General features: G+C 37.4%; 2 protein-coding genes across 2 annotated transcripts; one reads left to right on the forward strand and one right to left on the reverse strand.

Moving 5' to 3' along the window:
* The first annotated feature begins 7,354 nt into the window (after positions 1–7,354).
* Positions 7,355–8,092, forward strand: LOC125868414 (uncharacterized). The gene is made up of 2 exons (XM_049549071.1): positions 7,355–7,690; positions 7,985–8,092. The coding sequence occupies exons 1-2, from the start codon at positions 7,355–7,357 to the stop codon at positions 8,090–8,092; spliced, it is 444 nt and encodes a 147-aa protein (XP_049405028.1).
* Positions 8,093–16,251: 8,159 nt separating this feature from the next.
* On the reverse strand, positions 16,252–19,801 carry LOC125867973 (phosphomannomutase-like). The gene is made up of 11 exons (XM_049548566.1): positions 19,714–19,801; positions 18,870–18,914; positions 18,730–18,796; positions 17,949–18,025; positions 17,677–17,712; positions 17,246–17,301; positions 16,982–17,081; positions 16,782–16,877; positions 16,610–16,699; positions 16,477–16,528; positions 16,252–16,373 (listed from the first exon to the last, which is right to left on the reverse strand). Exons 1-11 carry the CDS (start codon positions 19,780–19,782, stop codon positions 16,297–16,299), a joined length of 765 nt encoding a protein of 254 aa, XP_049404523.1. The 5' UTR covers positions 19,783–19,801; the 3' UTR covers positions 16,252–16,296.
* Positions 19,802–21,111: the final 1,310 nt, after the last annotated feature.

Genomic DNA, 21,111 nt, shown 5'->3' on the forward strand with positions numbered 1-21,111 from the left:
TCCCCTCACCATGAATGACCAATTCCTGGTCTTTTCAAACAAATTTTATCAGTTGGTGAAGGGTAGACGACACAACTATGGCCATGTGAATAAACGATCTTCCTAGAAGAAGGTTGTAACTGGTATTGATGTCCAACACCTGGAACTCCACATTAAACCCTGGTTTACTGCCCCTATCGTGTCTCTTTGTACTCCATCAAAACCTCTCACATTGACCTAGTTTTGTTGAACCTTTTCCAAGTCGAATTTCAGCTGCTTGAGAGTCGAAAAAGGACGGATATTGAGACCGGACCTATCATTGACCAAAACATGATTTATAATTTTGTCCCGGCACTTGATGGTGACGTGTAGAGCCTTGTTGTGCATCCTGCCTTCATAGGGCAGCTCTTCATCACAAAAACTGATTCGGTGTCCTCGAAAGATTTGGTTTATCATGGTTGCTAGATTGTCATTGTTGGTACCAACGGGTACATAAGTATCATCCAAAGTCTTCATCAGAGCCTGCCTATGCAACTGCAAACTTATCGATAAAGCCCATACAAAAATCTGAGCGGGCGTCTTCTCCAAATGCTTCACAATCGAATAATCTTTCGGCTACATTTTTCTCCAGAACTTCTCAGCCTCGGCTTCACTGATCCTCCTTTTTGTTTGGTCTTTCTTTTGCCCTCTTTGAGCCAACTCTTCCGGTGTGTAGCACCTATGACCTGGTCATACCCTGGGTAGCAGCTGTTTCAATCACAAACTTTGGTCGGGCAAGAGTTTCTCTTGGCACCAAGGCAACAACCATTTTGGGTGTCAGAATCACAAACTCTTTCTTCTCTCTAATGCTCAACGAGGCTACATCCATTTCCAGTTCATCAGGAACAATCAGAACTATTGCCTTTGTCACACACCAATTACATTTGTCTCTATCATATTGATAGTGACGCTCCATGATTTGGCAAAGTAGTACTATTGACATTAGGCGCGATCGTCTGAAGAGAGACCACGTTCTGGTCAATCAGGTCTTGGATTTTATGCTTCAGGTTGATACAATCCTCGGTATCATGTTCAACACTGTTGGAGTGATATGCGCACCTCTGGTTAGGTTTGTAAAACTTCGAACTAGTGTCAACCGGCTTAGGCCCCACTGGGTGAATATATCCTGCCGCAGTTAGTCGCTCGAACAACTTTGTTTGGCTTTCAATGAGCGGAGTGAAAATTCTAGTGGGCTTCTTCTCAAATCTAGGACGGGAGTGATCGTAATTGCCTTGTTGAGAATGAGGCATTTGACGATAATTTGGGGCGTTTGGACAGGGGGCTTGATATCTGGGATACGAGTTGGTTTGGTAATTTGGTTGTGGAGCTTGGTAGTTCAAGGGGGTATTTTGGTAAAGTGGAGTTGGGGTTTGGTACATTGGGGGAGGCGTTTGGTAATTTGCTTGAACGTTGGCACAATTAGGGGCAACGTTTCGGTAGTGATGAGATGGAGTCTGGTAAACTGGAGGGAAAGTTTGGTAGATAAGAGGGGGAGTATTTTGATAATTGGGGGGAAGGGTATTTTGATAACTGGGGGGAGGGGTGTTTTGTTAATCAGCATGTGTATGACAAGCCGAGTACAAAGTCTATGAAGTTCGAGAGCGACCTTGGTATGATGATGATTTCCTTGGGGTCTTCTTCCCCTCATAAGAGATATAAGACACATCTTCTCTTTTCTTCTTTAACAAACCTGAAGATCCGGGAGAGACAGCAACACAAGCGATCTTCCCGGTTCTCAATCCATCTTCGATAGTCTCACATACCTTGACTATCTCAGCAAATTTCGCTCCAACGAGCAACATGATTCTGTCATAATATTCGTGCTCTTGAACCCGCACAAATACTTCGACAATTTCCTTCAGACATATGAAGATGAACTCTAGCTGCCTTCTTTCTCCATCTGTATGCAAATTCTCTATAACTTCATTGGATTTCTGCTTCATTTTTTCCAAGGAGTAACGATCAGGAACGATCTCTAGATTGTAGGTGAATCATTCGATGAAATCATTAGCCAGAGCATTCCAGCTAGGCCACTGTCTTGTTTCATGCGATGTAAACCATTCCAGAGCCTCTCCACTCAAACTTCGGCTAAAAAGCCGCATTAATAAAGCTTCATCTCTTCCAACTACCACGAGCTGGTCACAGTAGGCCCTCAGGTATGCCAAGGGGTTCCCTATTCCTCCGAAAGCATCGAATTTTGGCACCTTGAACCCTTCTGGGAGGTCCAACTTCGGATGAATGCATAAATCCTCATAACTCAAATCGGCGACTTTAGGAAGACACTACAACTCTTTCATGGCCTTTCAGATCTCTTTCTTCATATACAGCTTGGCGGCCTCTTCTTTCGACCTCCATTCTCTCTCTCGCTCCTCATAGTGGTCAAGCTCAGAACCATTGGCGTCATGCACATTGGGGACCGATATTTGGAAAGTGGCTTTCTGATGTAGGGGTGGGGCAATGGGGGTACTTTGGGCATTTTGAGTGGCTTGATAGTTTTGGGGGAAAGTCTGGGGGTTAGTATGTTGATTTTGGTGACGGAGGAAAGTTTGCGGGTTGTTAACGTTTTGGTTTTGAGGGGGTGGACCAGTTTGGAGGTTGGCATTTTGGGGAGGAAGTGGCACTTGGAGGTTGGTATTTTGAGGAGGGGGTGGTGTATGATAAGAAGCGGAGGCATAATGGGGATTTTGGATGGTTAGGTCGATGATTGAGGGGTTTTGAGCAGGACTGGAGGGTGGGTTTTGGGCCTGTTCTGCACTTGAAGGAGGAAAGTGAAGTGGAGGTCTTCCATCTACCGGAGCAAAAACCGGATTAGGCAGATCTGCTTTTTCTACATTTCAACTCGCATCTCAGTGATCTATTGCATCAACTGTATAATTAACTCGTTCTGATCAGCAACGATGGGCTGAGCCACAACAATATATGTTAAGCCGGCATCCTCAATGTTATCGCCCATTGTTGACTTGCCTTTCCGAGAACTTTGACTAGGGAAGGAATCTGTAGGCCCTTTTGATCTTGTAAAATAGGGGTGTTCAGCCAGCTTATCAACACAGATTAGTTCTAAATACCTGTAGAGGAAAATAACTCAAACGCAAATCTGTTAGTTTGGATTCAAGACAAATAATGCAAAATATCACATAGAAGGCAGATAAACACATAAGAGTTGTTTCGTTTGAGAACATGTTAACCCACGAATAATGGGGACTGATTTTTTGAACAAGCAGGAATTTACTCATTTTGTTTTGGGGCTAACTCAGAAAGGTTAAATTGCGTTGAGCTAAGGTCTTTTTGCTGCATCTTTCGATATCTATTGATGTAAATTTAATGTTTCCTTGTAGAATGAAAGGGGAAATTTTTTTTTCAAAAAGATAGGGGCCGGGCCTTAAAAGGCTGCCTACGTATCTCCCAAGGAGAATTCAGGCCCTACGTAGTTTGAATACAAAAGGAAATTCTCATCTTCATTCATTCATTTGATTGATTACAAGGAAAGTAATGAAAAACATACAATAAAGCTTCTAAAAGATAGATGGTGGCTTTATCAAAGTTTCTTCTTTTGACTGCTGCATTAATCACGGGGGGAGGGGTATAAGGGCAGGGATTCCAGATTTCAATCCCAACAGGATCGATCGCTTCGTCATCCTTTCTGATAGAGGCCAAGACTCCTTTTCGAACCAACAGACTGTAGATAGCCAACAACGTTTCCTTAAAAGGTGTGAAGTAGTGACAATAAAACAAGGTGTGCTGAGTGACCGGCATACTAAGCTTCGGTTAGTCACATGTAAGGACGGTGTTCCCACCCCACATATACAGGATCTCCCCAACATTGATCAAGTTGCGGATTGCTGCCTTAATCTCCACACATTCTTCTATAGTGTGTCCTTTTTGGTTCGAGTGGTAGGCGCACGTATTTTGAGAGCTTTCATACCCAAACTCAAAAGTGGTTCCTTCGAGAGGCTTCAACATGTGCGAAGCCTTAAGTTGCTTATAAATGAGAGCACACGGCACGACTCTTGCCCCCACGCTATGTGTCCACTCATAAGCTGGGAGAGTGATTTTTTTGTCTCCTCTTTTCAGACGTCCCAAGAAGGGAGGCGTATAGATGATATCCTCATCGGTATCTTCTCCAGTAGCTCCAGGGTAAGTGTCTTCGGGACCACTATTGGCTTCTTGATTGAAGAAAGAACATTTTTTGCGTATCTTCTAAAGCCTCATGGTTATATCATTGTTGAAGACATCATGTTCCTTCCGCTTAGCAACCGACTCCTCGTTCATGATAGCATATCTTGCCATTTTTGCCGCCAACTCTGTGTCTAGTGCTGTACTTTTGGCTTCCGCAGCTGCGGTGGCTAGTGCTACTTTCATTCTTCTTTTTCCCATTTCTCGAATCTCTTGTTTGAATCATCGTAGTTTCATCCTTAAATTCTCCTCAGTCGTCTCCACTCGACATTCTTTCCCTTTTCCATCTTAGCAGCAATTTTACCTTTCCTGAGATGACATAGTAACGTTTTAGGATTAGGATTTTATTTTTGGCTGAGAAACTCAAGACTCGTGGAATTTTGGTCGTACATTTTGGTAGTGACTTGCATTTGGCATTTTCGGACATTTTTGACAAGGAGTGGGCTAAAAATGTCCTCATTCAAAGCAACATATCATATAGACAGTTAAAGCACACAATCATATATCGCATCTTAAACAGATATGTGGCCCTTTTGTGCCAAGGGTAGGCCTAGCGATTTGAAGGATGTATTGCACCATTTAAAACAAATTGTTGCACCCCCCAAAATAAGATTCATAAATAATTAGAGAATTCATTACAAAGTCAACGAAAGGGGTACATCTTTTAGGGAAAGGATAACTTGCAAATACAATAACATCAATCCCACGCAGGGGAATAAAATAACTAAAAGGTTGAAGGTCCCGCTCCTCCTTTTGCTTTTTCCAGTTCTTCACGAATGAGGAACTTGCTAGTTATCACATGTGGCTCGGTGAACACAGCTTTGGAAGACATCGATACGCCCTGGAGAGAGTTAAGTTGATCATCCAAATTCAAATCCAAACGTATCAGGCAGGCTCTTGCGTTAGCTAACTCTTGTGTGGCAAAGGCTAAGGCCTTTTGGCTTTCATATTCTCGATGATGGAACTCTTGTTCCCTATGTATGTATTCTTGCTCCCTACGTTGAAACTCTTGCTCTCTTCGATCATATTCTTGCTGAAAGTGGTAGGCTTGGATTTGGAGCCTTACCTGGACATCTTCAATCTGTCGGCCTGTGCGTGGCGTTGGGTCAAGTGTACCACGGAGATCATCCTGCAACCATTTTTTGTATTCGTCAACATACCCAACTTCATATCTGTTTTCGGCCATGCTCTCTTTTAGGTTGACCCGCCTAGCCCATTCTTGACAAATATCTTTAGCGTAAGGTATCTTGTCGCACCCGTTGTAATCAAAGATGTAGCGGATATTGTCTCATTTGAAAGGTAGAATTTGTTTTCTGCCGAATTGCCGCATTACCCTGCTAGGGTTGTAGGGTTCTACTCCCTTAATGCTAGGATGGATTAGGAAAGGACACTTAGCCCTCTAAACAACTAGTTTTTCTGACATGAAATCTTGAAACATCCATTGTACGTTTCCTTCTTTTATGTCGTGGAAGACTTTAGCCCATGCTTCCCTTGTACTGTGGATCTTGAATCTATTGATGCTCAAATGTAACTCGTAGTGGTCGAGGTGACTTTCTTTTTGTGGTTCGACCAATTTATGTTTTTGAGTGTCATATGTCTTCACGAGATGTTTAAACATCCACCACTGCAGCAAGATATTACATTCTTGAAAAAATGGGAACTCATTTTTGCATTGACCCAAAGATTGATATATGTCAGCCACAATGATCAGGGCCAGGTTGAAGTATTTTTTGACTTGTCCCTTTTTACCAACACCTTCAAAAATAGCGTGAGTTACCACGACAATCTGAGTATCAATTTCATTCCTTTCGTCCTGAGGAAATATGTAACATCTCGTAATTTGAAGTAGCTAGGAAGAATCTAAGAATTTGAAATAGTGATTTTTGGAAATAATTGAAATCTGGAAATTTGTTCAAGTTAAGTTAAAAGTGAGTTTTTGGCCAACTTCAAACAACCATAACTTCTAGCTCAGCATGATTTAGGAGCACTTCCAGATATGGTAGGAAAGTTCTTGGAACGATCTTTCCAACGCCGTTGAGTTTGACCAATTTCGAATTGGTATGAGTGAGTTATGCCCTTTGGAAGTTGGGCTGTTGGAATAAGGAGATGTCCAATCCGGATTGTGGAAGGGTATTTTGGTCTTTTCCTTATCCAATTAATTAAATTCATTTTAGTGAATTAATTGTTCAGTTTACGCTTTTGGAAAAGAGTTAGGGTTTTAGAGAAGAGAAAAGAAGAGGAGAAAAGAGAAGGGGAAAGCAAGGAAATCGTCAAGTTCTTCAAGCTTAGATCGTGGTTTTCGTCGGGGTGATCCCTCCAAGGTATGTGAGTCTATCTCAACGTTGAGTTCGTTCACCCACGTGCCAAGAATGTTTGATTTAGCGATTTCATCTCAAAAAAAGATTGGATTTTGAATGTTATTGAATGTGGTTCTTGAATTAGTTTCTTTCTTGAACATGAGTTGAGTACTGATGCCAGTTGGCCTTCATAGTATTATGATGCAGACACATGTAGCTAGGATCGGTATTTCAGCGCAACATTGATCCAGTGAGCAGTTCAGAGTCAGTTGGTGAGCCTCTTTGCATTCCGGAGGATCCATTTTCATTTCAGTTCTAGTTTAGCTCATTAGTATGTTGTAGGGTCTGTCCCAACATCTATCACAGTTGTTTTAGAGGCTTCATAGGCAGTCAGTGAGTTAGTAGTTCAATTATCCTTATATTACCATTTTCATATGTTCAGATGTGGGTTGCCATTTTGACTAAGTTAAATGTTTATTTTCAAAACATTATGAGTTCAGTTTGAAGCAGTTAAGTTGTTTAGCATTTGAATGTTTTTCTTATTGCATATAGTCTTCCATTGAGTCAGTAAGCCAGGCCAAGGGTTCGCTTGAGGTCAGCAATGGTCTTCGAGTGCCAGTCCCGCCCAGGGTGTAGGCTCGGGGCGTGACAAACTTGGTATCAGAGCCCAGAGTTCAAGAGTCCTAGGGAGTCTATGAAGTCGTGTCTATAGAGTCCTAGTTATCGATATGAAGTGCGCCACATCTATAATTAGGAGGCTGCAACATTTAGGAACTATCTCACTTCTTCCACACTTATTTCGTGCGTAGAGTTTGATCTCTAAAAGTTTCCCTCTAATTCGTGCTTGCGCGTGTTTCCAAATACTCATGCCTCCACGAAGAGAAGTCAAAAGTCGTCCTGCTAGGAGAAATGTCAAGGAACAAAGGGTACCTAATGCACTAGAAGTGCAACCCCAAGGAGTGGTCACCAATGTTGAATTCCGTGAAGCTATCTGGATGTTAAGTCAAGTTGCGACCTATCAAGTTGGACAGAGAGATAATCGACAGGAAGTGGCAGATACTTCAAGGATCTGTGAGCTTTCAAGGTTGAACCCACCAAGCTTCACAGGTTCAAGTGTCATTGAGGATCTGGAGAACTTCATGGAGGAGCTGAAAAGGTTGTCTGACGTGACGCATGTTGCCGATACGGAGAGGGCGGAACTGGTTGCATACCAAATGAAGGGTGTCACTAGAATCTGGTTCGACCAATGGAAAAAAAATAGGGTCGTGGATGCGCCAATAGTGAGTTGGGCCGTGTTTGAGAGTGCTCTCATGGGGCGTTTCTTTCCCCGTGAGTTGCGAGAGGCAAAGATAAGAGATTTTCTCACCCTTAAACTGGAGTCTATGAGTGCTCATGAGTACAGTCTGAAGTTCACACAACTTTCCCGCTATGCTCCGGAGATGGTTGCTGACATGAGAAACAGGATGAGTTTATTTGTTGATGGGTTGTCTCGTCAGTCAAGCAAGGAAGGCAAGGCAACTATGCTAATAGGGGATATGGACCTAATAAGGCTTATGATTCATGTACAACAAGTTGAGGAGGATAAGCTAAAGGATAGAGAATAGTTTAAGAGCAAGAGAGCTAAGACATGGAATGAGTTCGGGCAGCAGAGGAGTAATGACAATCGGTCTTCTTTCCAACAGGAACAGAAGGGACCTGCTACATCATCTTCTAGTGCACCTGCACCTAGGAACAAATGTGAATACAATGGTCAGAATTCCAAAGCTAAGCATGCATATTCTCAAGGTAGAGTGGCGCAAGGGGGTATTAAGCCTCCTGCTTGTGCCAACTGTGGTAGGAATCATTCAGGTGTTTGTCGCGAGGGCTTTATTGGTTGTTTCAAGTGTGGTCAGAGTGGGCATTTCATGCGAGAGTGTCAAAAGAACAAACAGGGTAATGGGGGCAATAGAGCCCTGTCTTCTTCAATTGCTCCACCAGATAGGACTGCACCTAGAGGAGCTACTTTTGATACTGGCGGAGGAACAAACCGTTTGTATGCTCTCAATAATCGCCAAGAGCAAGAAGATTCACTAGATGTTGTCACTGGTATGATTCAAGTATTTGACTTTACTGTTTATGATTTGCTAGATCCAGGAGCGAGTTTATCTTTTGTAACTCCATATATTGCTATTAATTTTGATGTTATCCCTGTGCAACTTAGTGAACCATTAAATGTTTCCACACCTGTTGGTGAGTCTATTCTAGCAGAGAGAGTCTATTGTGATTGTCCCATTTTCGTTAATCACAAGAGTACCATGGCTGATTTAATTGAGTTAGACATGGTAGATTTTGATGTCATTCTTGGTATGAACTGGCTTCGTGTCTGTTATGCCTCAGTTGATTGTAATCCTCGAGTAGTCAAGTTTCATTTTCCTTATGAGCCAATCTTATAGTGGAAAAGCAGTTTAGCAGTGCCTAAGGGTCGTTTCATTTCGTACTACAAAGCAAGGAAGTTAGTTTCTAAGGGTTGTATCTATCACTTAGTCCGAGTTAATGACTCAAGTGTTGAGGTACCTCCTATTCAGTCAGTTCCAATAGTAAAAGAGTTTTCGGATTTTGGAAGGGTATTTTGGTCTTTTCCTTATCCAATTAATTAAATTCATTTTAGTGAATTAATTGTTCAGTTTATGCTTTGAGAAAAGAGCTAGGGTTTTAGAGAAAAGAAAAGAAGAGGAGAAAAGAGAAGGGGAAAACAAGGAAATCGTCAAGTTCTTCAAGTTTAGATCATGGTTTTCGTTGGGGGTGATCCCTACAAAGTATGTGAGTCTATCTCAACGTTGGGTTCGTTCACCCACGTGCCAAGCATGTTTGATTAAGAGATTTCATCTCAAAAAAAGATTGGATTTTGAATGTTATTGAATGTGGTTCTTGAATTAGTTTCGCTCTTGAACATGGGTTAAGTTTTAGGAGTTCTTGATGATTAAGTTGTTAGTTCTTGAGTTCCTTGAGTTAGATCCTTGTGTATATGATTTGGGTAGATAAATCTAAAGTGAATTTGAGAAAAAGAATCAGATTAAAACAATTTAGGATCAGATAACAAGATCAAAAGTTTATCAGAATTTTGCCTGAACGAAGGCTGGCGCGACGCACCCCCGTAGCGCCCGATAGTTGGCGCGGTGCGCCTGCAGTGCGCTCGAAATGAGCCCCAGTAAGTTGGGGGATGGTGCGGCGCGCCCGGGATGCACTCAAATCGTCGTTTTTCATTAGTTTTTCGTCGTCTAGCCTATTTAAGTTCTTCAAAAGTGTACTAACACTTTCCATTGATTCTAACTACTCTAAATGACTTCTAAACATCTTGAAATCATCCAAAAACATAAATCATAACCTTGAATCCATAAATCAAACTCAAGGAAAGTCAAGAGTCAAGTCTAAGAAGTTCTTAGAGTCTTTTCAATAAGTCTTTTGCAAATGCTTTTAACTTTGTTTTAAGACTTAAAGATCAAGTTGACTAAAGAGTAAAGAGTAAAGAGTAAAGGTTTGAAGTTCATTTCTTTAAAGAAGTATATGGGGACTATGTATTCCCAAAGAGTTTTAAAGGTTTTCATATTTAAATAAAAACGGAAACTGAGATTTTTAAAGAGCCTTCGGGCTAGTTTTTAGAAAAGAGAAATTGCTTTCTAAATAAAGCAAGCAGGGAAACTAAGATTTCCAAGATTGCCTTTTAGCTAAGTTGTTTAGCACTAATCTCAAATCACAGAAGAAGTTGTTTTTTTTTTAAAACATATGAACTAAGTATATTTTTGGGAGTAGTATTGAGCACCGATATGAGGATGCGAGTTCATATTAACTCAAGTCTCCATAAACCATGTAGCCACTATGGGTAGAAAAGGGTCATACTTCTTAGATGAATCTTTTTCACAATAGAATAGTGGATCCACTTAGTGAGTTAGCTTCCTATATCACGGCAAGGTATAAGATGGGCCTCGGCAGCATGAGGTAAAACGATGTATCATCACTATAGTTCTTAAGTGATGGTTGTCGGTTATAGAAACTCCCACATCAATAGTTGCATGGTTCCTGAAGGGGTTATGCTTAGTGTAAATGGGGGTATGTGACTTCATTCATGCACTTCATAAGTAGACATTGAGAGGAAGCATGGTTTGTCTTTTTATTGTATTATGATTATAAATTGACATCATGTTTTCAACAGTTTTTCTTTATATTGCACTTGTTTAAAACTGCTTTATACTAAAATGAGTTTAGTCAAGTATTCAGGAGCTGAGAAGAGCCTAGGTAAGTGTTTATTTCATTATCTCTTTCAAGTCTATGTTGTTTTAGCATTCCAACTCGCATACTTGTACATTCAATGTACTGATGCCAATTGACCTGCATCGTATTATGATGCAGACACAGGTAGTTAGGATCGGAATTCCGACGCACCGTTAATCCAGTGAGCAGTTCAGAGTCAATTGGTGAGCCTTCTTGTATTCCGGAGGATCTATTTTCATTTCAGTTCTTGTTTAGCTCATTAATATGTTATGGGGTTTGTCCCAACATCCATCTCAGTTGTTTTAGAGACTTCATAGACAATCAGTCAGTTAGTAGTTCAGTTGTCTATATATTACCATTTTCATATATTCAGATGTGAGTTGCCATTTTGGCTAAGTTAAATGTTTATTTTCAAAACATTAATAGGCATATGGCAAATGCTAGAGTTTGAGTCTGACTCCAACTACTACGATCGAGGAACTCATTTGGTAAGTTCTTATAATAGTTCTTGTGTCCCCATTGTTCATAGAACTTCACAAACGAAATACTTGGGGTGTCTAGTCAGTCTGTATTTACCAGTAACAACATGTTTTTCAGTTCTGTGCCGGTTGGCTTATTCGGTAGCTAAATGTGATGATCTGGATGATTTTTCCTTTTCTGGCACATTTCGATATTGTCTAGACAATTTTTGATTTCTTCAACAGTTGGTGTCATTTCAACATCTCCAAAGCGAAACACCATCCTCTCATCATCCCAAAATCGAGTGACCACCTCAATGAACTTAGGCCAGACTTTGAGATTCATAATCGACGGGAGGTGACCCAAGTGAATGGAAAGTTCTCTTTTATGATATGCATTGAGATTATACCACCATACACAAAGGAGGTCTAGCCTCTCAGTGACCATTTTGAAAGTTAAGTGTTGTTTGGCCATCTACACAAACCTACAAAGAATTAGATACCCCCAAACCCAAGACACAACAATTTGTCAAACAGCGCATCCTTCAAACATGTAAGTATGAACGTCCGTTCGGGTCGTGGGCCCTTTGGACTCAAAGTGGTCTTTCTAATGGGCCCAACACGCCTTGGGTGTTGGGTCATATTAGGTAAGTACGTTGTTTAGCTCTACGCTAGTCTTGACTAAGAGTGTGCTTTGTTTATAGTGGATAGGTGACCCAAGCGGACTACTTGGGTTGGGACAGTTAATGACCGATGACTATCCAGAAGCCAACTACATTCGTCAGAGTGCCCTGAGAACAATTTGGTTAACGAACGACTGCGGCTCTCATAATCGTCCTTTAAATGGAAAATTAAAATAAATGTCGTTTAATGGAGTATGTCATGCCATGAATGCAACAGTTCAATATATATATATGCGGTAAATAAAACAAGTAGACAGTTAAAACACATAGTCAAATAAATTAATCTTAAGGTTAGATCCATTCAAATTACCAGTAGAGTCGCCATTTTGTTTTATTTAAAAATATACTTTAACTGGTTTTAGAGTCGCCACTTAATTTTAAAGTAAAATTAAGAAAATTGTTATTTTAAATAGACTAAAACAAAAATCTAATGAAAACTTTAAAAGGGGTTCGGGGTTCTTATTTATATTCTAGGAAGGATTTTAAAGCATTTAGAACACCCGCTAATGTGGTTATTCGACAATTAATTATTTGGCTAAAATAATTTAACTTAACTTGAATTGCAAAATTGAACTATTTTAGTCAAGACCATTTTTTTAAAAAAAGGGGAAAAGGAGAAGTATTGGGATATTATCTAAGTTAAACACTTTGATAGATTATATTTCAATATTATAGGACGTAAATATTTAATTAGTTATTTTTTAGAAGATTAGTTCAGAATGGCTATCTGTCGGAAAATTGAATCGTGATAAACTTAAGATTAATAGCAGGTATTTGACAAATAAAGAAACACAATAAAGAAAGGAGGGAGAGAGATTTAGGCCCAAGTTTGGTTTATCTTTTCGCCTGAACCAATACTTGGGCCCATTTTTGTTTTGGGATTTTGGCTCATTTGAGTCATTTATATCTGTCCTATTCTAACGTAATAGAAATATTTTCTATTTGGGCCTTAAGCCCAATTCTTCCACCTGTCCTAAACTAACACAATAATAGCAATTAAAACGACAAGTGCTTAGGCCCAAAAATAACAAAATACAACTTCTTTTTAAAAATAAAGGTGGGTTTTTTTTTTGGCCCAATCCCTTTAACTCCCGATACGCTCCGTATTCTTTCAACTCCGAGATCTGTTCGTCAATTTTTAGATAGCTGACTCGATGGAGGAGGAATTTGAGCCTTTATGGCTCTCATGAAATACGGGATAAGGAAATAGGAGTTCATGGTGAACTCAGACAAATTTACATGCAAAACCAAAAGGGAATGAAAATTAGTATATTAGAAGGGAATGGAGAAAGAGATCGTAATATTTTTTACCAAAATAAACTAAGAATTCACTTCCACGACATATTGGAAAAAAAAAGATTTATGACAAAAATGTCTTTTAACACATAAAACAAAAGGGAAACTTTCAGTTCAAAGGAAATTAGATACTAGGAAAGCATGTCAATTGTACTAATGAAAGTACGATAATATGAGACCATTTTTAGCATAACAAACATGTTTTTGGCCATGACCCAAGTTAAGCTACATTTAGAATAATACGACCAACCCCAAGTTGCAGTGAAGTATATAAAAATATAAAAGGGACAAAGAATGCCTAGTATGAAACGATGACTAACAATATATCCTTAACAGTCGATTACCATTTTGGCAGGAGGAGTTGTCATGAATCATGTAAGCTAAATACGAAGTCCTAAACGAGTAACAACAAAAGGCATATTAAAGAAACGTGAAGAACAAATGACCAATTCGATATGATTTTGAAAAAAATAACTACAAATTTAAGCAATAATAGTACATAAATTTAGCAAACATACTGCATGTGGGAATATACTACAAGTGGATACCAAAAACTTGGGCAAAACTTCAAAGACTAAAAAGTAAAAAATAAAAAATAAAAAATAAAAAATAAAAAAATAAAAATAAAAAATAAAAAATAAAAAAATAAAAATGAACAGGCCGACATGATGAGATAATTAGGAAAGAGAAGTGAGTATTAACTTTGACAACAAAACAAGGATTGAAGCGAATTGCGATCTAAATAATAATACGACTTCATATCTTATGAGTTTAACTAGAGGTGGTGAGCATTTTTCGACTAGGCATTTAGGTGGATAGAAACACCGACTCGAACCTAACATGTCTTGCTAAAGGCAGAATAATCATGGGACTTGAAAAAAAGAAACGAAGAGAACAGACTAATAAGTCAACGAACCATGGACAAGACAACATTCAAGTTACTCATTAACTAGTTAAGAAATTTCTGCTCCTATTTTTGAAAAGAAAACGACGTTAAAAGACCAAAAGAAGGGTCATAATGGCAACCAACGAAAATTATTTCATCCATCCTAGCTAATTATAAACCAAACGAGTAATAAGCAATGGAGACAAAGTCGATAAAACGCAAGAATAAAATAAAAATAACAATAAAGGATAGAGTTCAATGATTCACCGAACTTTCAGCCTTAAATTACTAGAAAAGACTCATTTTTTAATCTTAAACAACTAAGATACATTGATTCAAAACCAAACTCCTTTCAACAGACAAAGTCATGATCAAAGAATAGAAAGAGACGATCTTTTAAAAGGAAGGAGACAGACCAACATATCATCTCATTTCTCACCCAAACAGAACATCAAGTAGATGAGTCAAAAACTTCGAATAAATTTACCTTTAGTGGTGCAATGAGCCGAGACGACGAGCTTAGGTGCTAGCAACGAGCTCCACCACACAATCACGAGCGAAGTTACCCTTCCTCAAATGTATTTTTATGTGTATTTTTGTGACTAATCGCTTAGCTTTTCCTCTGCCTTCGTAAAGAATTTTTCCAACTCCAAAATCTCTCCCCCCCTTTCACAGTGAATAAAAGCAAATATATAGAAAGGAAAAGTAGATTTCGAAAATGGGGGGAAAGGGATCCAAAAAGGACAGAAACAAGTGCTCAAATTTGAAATTCAACCCCCCCCCCCNCCCCCCCCCCCCCAAAAATCTTTCACCATTTCAGACAAACACCCTTTTCTATCAAGTTTCGTCCCATTTCGGAAGAGAAAATGGGACAGCCACGTGATGCTACCTCTTGCGATTCGTACGAGTTGGACAGAGGTGTAAAGGAAAAGGAAAAGGAAAAGCAGAGTACTTTGCGTTTCTCGCTGTTTTTCCGTCTATCTTCGGTTGGTGTCGTTTGAAAACCAACATCGTTTGATTGTTGTTGTAGCGTGTTGATGGCGTCGTTTTGATATGGCATGAACACACCATCTGCTTCTATGTATTGACGCCACCTGAGTGTTGTTTGAAGGAAATGTTGCCCTGTCGTTTACTGGAAACGCTGATGTTGGCGTTTTGAGAAACTGATGTCGCTTCTAGGTTTTCTTTGTTGAAATTTGAGTGGATCGGGTCGGATGTTTTGGAATTGGGCTGGTGGAATTGTTTTTGCTTATGCAGTTGCTGGAAATTGCACTGCTGATGGGCTTGGGTCGACTGGAATTAGGAGAAAAGTTGGAATTGAAAACGGATTGGCCTGGATTGAGGGAAGAGAAAATGGGCCGCTGGGAATGGAAGAGCTGCTGGAAATTTAAAGAAAGGCCCAAAATTTAGTCTTAAAGTGGGTTTGAGCAAAAGGTTAGATTAGGCTAAAATTGCAATTAGATAATGGCCTAAATAAAGTTCAAAGGTAACCAAATCGGAATTAATCGATGAATTTGGTCGAAACTTAAACTAAATGAATTAATACAAATTAATTAATGAGCTTCTCAATCTTAACAAAATAAGTTAATTAATTCAATTATAAATCTATTAATTTTTAAAATTAATCATAATTTAAACTAAACTAATTTTAATAGAATATTTAAAATAAACCCTTTTGAGATGATTTTCAAATATTTATGAAATATACCAATTATATCTATAAAATAATATGAAATATATTTACCATTTATAAATTATGAAACTTGACTAAGATCACTTAAAATGACTTTGAAAAATAATTAAATTTTATAAAACTAATTATTCTAAATCGTTTGGAAATTGAGAAGCTCAAAAATTAATTATTATCGAGGGGGTCAAAATTGGGTGTCAACAGTAATAGTTAGATTTGTGTGTTTCAAAACTGGACTCTGAAGCACTCTGAGGGTAGAAAACAGTAATGAATGAAGTATACACATTACACATAGCATGAAAGAGGATTATGAAGTCGACATAAAAAATATAGATTATCTCACAAAAACAAGACAACCTCAAGGGATTTCTTAAAGAACCTGGTTCACATGACTCACTAAATATACATATCACCTCAAATGTATGGAAAACTGAAATTATAATTTTAATGAGTAAATTCAATACAAGGATTTATAGGAATTATTCATTTCTGTTGTTCATAGGTAACAAGCATACAATTGTACATGTACTGAAAAACTGCAACAAGCTCAACAACTTCCATTTCCATTATCCTTACTGAGGAATAGAACAGAACACTGCTTCACTGTATCCTCCGGGCTAGTAACTGGAAAAAAAAAGGAGAAAAAATAGCAGGTAATGTTATTCCTCAAGGAATTAAGCAAGAGAATGATTTATTCAAACATAAAAGAATGAAATTTTGGACGGACCTGTGTGACCAACAGTTCTCTTAGACTCGTAGATCTCATGGTCATTTCCTCCCTGTTCAAGTAAAAAGCAGGACTTATATATCATCCCGAACATGAAAAGAAAGCTTCAAGCACATCAATAACTAAAAATTACCTTGTATGTTTTGTCTCCAAAAAAGTGAATTTCATTAAATTCTTCAAGGTATCTCAAACAATAAGTCTTGTCCCAGCCTTGGGGGAAAACCTGTCATGACCAACATCCCTAAATCATCTACCTAAAATGTTCAATGATCAATGAGCACAAGAAAAGGCTTAAAGATGCTCACATCGAAACTTATTTGGTCTCCAATGGAGAAGGTGAGATTAAGGTGTGCAAACTTTCCTCTAAGCACTGATATCATTGTTTCGCGTATCTTTTGTACCTGAATATAGTTTTAAAATTATCTTTAAATCAACGAGAAAAAAGAATCTGCCGAAGGTACATTACTGCAAAACATATATGCACTACTAGAGAAGTTGTCTATGCCTTATCATACTTAACAAATTCTTCCCTTTCTTCCTGACTACAGTTTCCCCCAATAGGCGACACATTTAGCATGCCACTTCTGAACTCAATGAGTGTTCCTCTACAAAGGAGAATTATTAAGAAGTTTGACACAAAGAGGCAGTCAAGCAGATAATTCAACCGTTGATCTATGTTGCTTGAATCCTTCAAAAATGTTGCAGGGTATTACACAGATACAACGGCTTTTTTGGAGGATCCAAGCAACATAGTATTTGATATGCCCACCTTTTTATTGGAATATCCAAATCAGCAATATAACGAAGAGTAAAGTTGATAAATTCCTGCATATCATTTGCATACCATCAAGTCATCAAGATATGTATGCAACAAACATACAAAACTGTATCTATAGTTTTCAGATTTTGATTAATTATCATAATATACATTACTCCGAGAACTTAACAAATGCATAGTCAAAGCAGTTTTTCGACAAAATATAATATTTTTGGTAGTTAAACAAAATATAAATTACACAATAATCTTTCTCTACGTAGCTCTTACCCTTTTATCTTGTCCATAAAGGTCACACACAAATTTACTATAGTTATCTTATCAACAAATAATTTAACTAAGCCTTTATCAAACTTGGGTATGTTCCCCTTCTTTGCATAAAAATAAAATATTTCCTCATTAATCAGAAAAGCACATTGACTAACCTTGAGCTTCTCATCTCTGAGAAACGACTTCAAGTTCTGCACACACAAGGAGTCATGCCATTTCAAAAGAAATCACCTTGCTAATTAGAAACTAAGGAAAATGAAGGAAGCCATGCACTTTGTACCTCGACTGGGTACAAAGTGCTTATGTTGTGGCAACAAGTTCAAGCTTGAAAGATAAAGACAGTATCCAAAGATTTCGTTATGTGACAAAATGAACCTACACTCACAAGTAAAATTAAAGATATAAGATATCAAATTTTGGCCATTACCTGTTTGCTGATAAGCTTGCCATCCTTATGGGCTACAAGTCCATTTTCAGAGAAAACGTAATCATAATCATTCATAACTGCATCACAAATATTAGAAAGATCAGTAAATAACCATATATGAGAACCAAGGGTTCTGTATAAGTTATCAGCTTCGAAACTCAGTTCAGTGCTCTTGGCTAGTGAAACCAAAGTTGTACTCTTGCCTAATACTGAGAGGAATTTTAGATACTGAGCAAGAAACATGTGCACTAATATGCTGATGTAGCTCCTTAATTAAAAATCCTACCCAGTGGCGGAGCTACATGTATTCAAGGGGTCACTACAACAAAAACAACTTTTAGCGGCAATAAATATACACATTAATAAAGAGTGCTAAAAACTTTTACTGGCATTAGTTATTTGCTATTAGATCCAATGTCGCTATAAGCTTTAGGGACATTTTCAAAGAGTGTTAATTGCCTCTAAAAAAAAAATAATTAAAAAAAAAAAAAAATATATATATATATATATAACAACAATTAAGCTATTGTTGTTAATTAATTGCTACTAAAAATCATTTTTGGTGTAGTGGGTGTTAATTGACACCCCTTGGTTGGAAAATTATATCGTGTAGTTGGATAAAAGAATGCACTATATTGACTCCCGTTGGCTTATACATGACTTTACTCCTTTATATTTTGACACTCCTAAATAAAATTGTGGCTCCGCCACTGAATCCTACCCACAAAATTTGAAGTTGTAAACCTTTCATCATCCCAACTCCAAGTTTAGTTAAGCTAACCTGAATTGCCAAGCTGTTCTGATATCTTTACAAGATCAGAACCTCCGACAACTCCAATTGTAACAACCTGCAGGGAGACAAAATTGTTAAGCTAGAGAATCGTTGAGAAAGAAGCGGAGTATGGCAAAAGAATCATCTACCGTTCTAAGTTCTTGCATGAATTTGAACATTTCTGGAGTACATTCCTGAATTCTTTCAAAGAAGAAAATCAATATAATTATGGGGATGATTAAATGCAATACTAGTAAATTTACTATAAAATTAAAGGAAGAAATAAGAATCAGAACAATAAAAACTCATGACATGAATTTTTTGAAAATATATGTATAGGCTAGCAAGAATATAGTGACTCAATCAATGACGACTCAATCTCAAATACGTTGAATTCAACTAAATGTACAAATCATCTATACCATTCTACTCTATTCAAAAAATCAATCAACAAGAGTGCAATTTCACAAGTGGGGTTTGAAGGATGTATGTTATCCTACCTTTGTGGGGTAGAGATTTTGTTTCCGATAGACACTTGACTCAAGCAAAAAATAAAAGAAGAATTTAAAACACGATAATAAGAAAATAACACAACAAGAGCAACAGATAGTATTAAAAATAGGAATTATGTCATTCCTAAAAAAAATATTTACTAATTGTTGGTATTTAAAAAACTTCTAAGAAAAAAGTAAGGTTCAACAGAAGTTTTTTACACTCATTTTTTATTGCAAAAGGCATACACATATATATATCTGCATAATCTTTTCAAAAGTTAGTAGAGGATCATATCTATCCAATCATTAATGTACTTTTCTTACAAGACATATTTGATAAAACAAAGACTACTATTCTTTTACAAATTAAGCAAAATATTCAAAAGAGACTATTAAACTAGGGTCCATTTGGTCATGCGATATGAAATCATGATATAAAATCATAATATGAAATCAACATAAAATCACACATCTAAACGCATATTTCATAATATTATACCTTCCTGGGTGCTGTAAGAGTTCCATCAACATCGAACAAAGCAATTAAACCAGCTTTCCTTGCACGCATTTTGATCTCTCAATACTTCTCACCACCTCTCCCTGCATTTAACAACAAAAATTCACCTTTATCAGCTTTACCCTTCTCAAAACCAAAATACAATTAATCAACACAATCATTGAATAATAAAAAACACTTGGGGGTCGTTTGGTTGGTAGCTCATTCGAAGGTAAGTTATTCTTGTATAAGAATATTCTAATGTTTGGTATGCAATTTAGAAACCTACATAATTAATACATGCATAATTTATGAAGAAATCTATGTACATATTTTATGCAAAATAAAATATGAAATAACGAATACTTATATAAAATGAGTAATAATTAAGTTAATACATAAATTTCCTCATAACTAATTCCTACATACTAATACATGTCTAACTCTAAACAACTACCAAATTAAGATTCACAATCAAATGCTCAAAAACTATTACTCCCTCGGTCCCAATTTATGTGATGCATATCGTTTTTCGAGAGTCAAACAATTTAAGTTTGATCGGAATTTTGCGGATGGGATCTTCAATTCTTTTGAAATGAAATTTATATATTTGTAAACTACGTAAAAAAAATTATAAGTCATAATAATTGACAATCTATAATATTTAAATGATATATAAAAGTTTACCGTCAAAGATAGATTTTTTTAAATCTCGAAATTTGAAATATGTCACATAAATTGAATCGAGAGGGTAAGTTAATTGGCTCACCTCAGCAAAATTTGGCGGATGAATAGATTTGTGAGGAGTTCAATTTACAGTTGGGATATTGAGAGGAGTATTTTGGACTTTTCACTCATAGGCTGCCAAGTGGATATCTAGATTTATGTCCCTTACGTGCTTTCTTCAACAAGTAGCCAATTATATTCTGCCAAATCATTCCTTTTTGTCATACTGATGCTAATAACTTGTCAATACTTTACACCTAATTTTGTGAATAACTTGTCACATAATTTTGAGAGTAACCAAGTTTTTATTTTATTGGAATTATTTATATAATGTTTAAATATTTTAAGTTATTAATTATTGTGATTGATAATATTTTTTTACATAGCATCAAAATATATAAATCTTATTAAAAAACATTTAAAGTTTTTGCGTCCCAATTTATGATCAAACTTTAGAAGAATGAATCTTAAAATTTTATTTGTGCCTCATAAATTATAACGGATGGATTATATACTATGATCACCTATTGTTGGTTAATTAGTGCTCCTTCATTATAAAATAAGTGATCTTAGTAAAGGATGATGCGGCACTGAGATGGTTCCACCCGTTTCGACTCGAGAAGGTTCTTGTACGAAGAGGATAAGGTTGAGAGGAAACGACGCGGCTTTGAGTTC

This window comes from Solanum stenotomum, chromosome 6 (assembly GCF_019186545.1).
Source record: "Solanum stenotomum isolate F172 chromosome 6, ASM1918654v1, whole genome shotgun sequence".
Taxonomy (NCBI): Eukaryota; Viridiplantae; Streptophyta; class Magnoliopsida; order Solanales; family Solanaceae; genus Solanum; species Solanum stenotomum.

Bases quoted from the DNA above. Each gene is read 5' to 3' on its own strand.
- LOC125868414 (XM_049549071.1), top strand. From the start codon at position 7,355: ATGCCTCCACGAAGAGAAGTCAAAAGTCGTCCTGCTAGGAGAAATGTC. The intron at 7,691-7,984 runs GTTGCATACCAA...TTGTCTCGTCAG, and splicing joins ATACGGAGAGGGCGGAACTG to TCAAGCAAGGAAGGCAAGGC.
- LOC125867973 (XM_049548566.1), bottom strand. From the start codon at position 19,782: ATGCGTGCAAGGAAAGCTGGTTTAATTGCTTTGTTCGATGTTGATGGA. The intron at 18,797-18,869 runs GTAGATGATTCT...GTCTCCCTGCAG, and splicing joins TCATGCAAGAACTTAGAACG to GTTGTTACAATTGGAGTTGT. The intron at 16,374-16,476 runs GTCCGTCCAAAA...TTTTTTTTCCAG, and splicing joins GAGAACTGTTGGTCACACAG to TTACTAGCCCGGAGGATACA.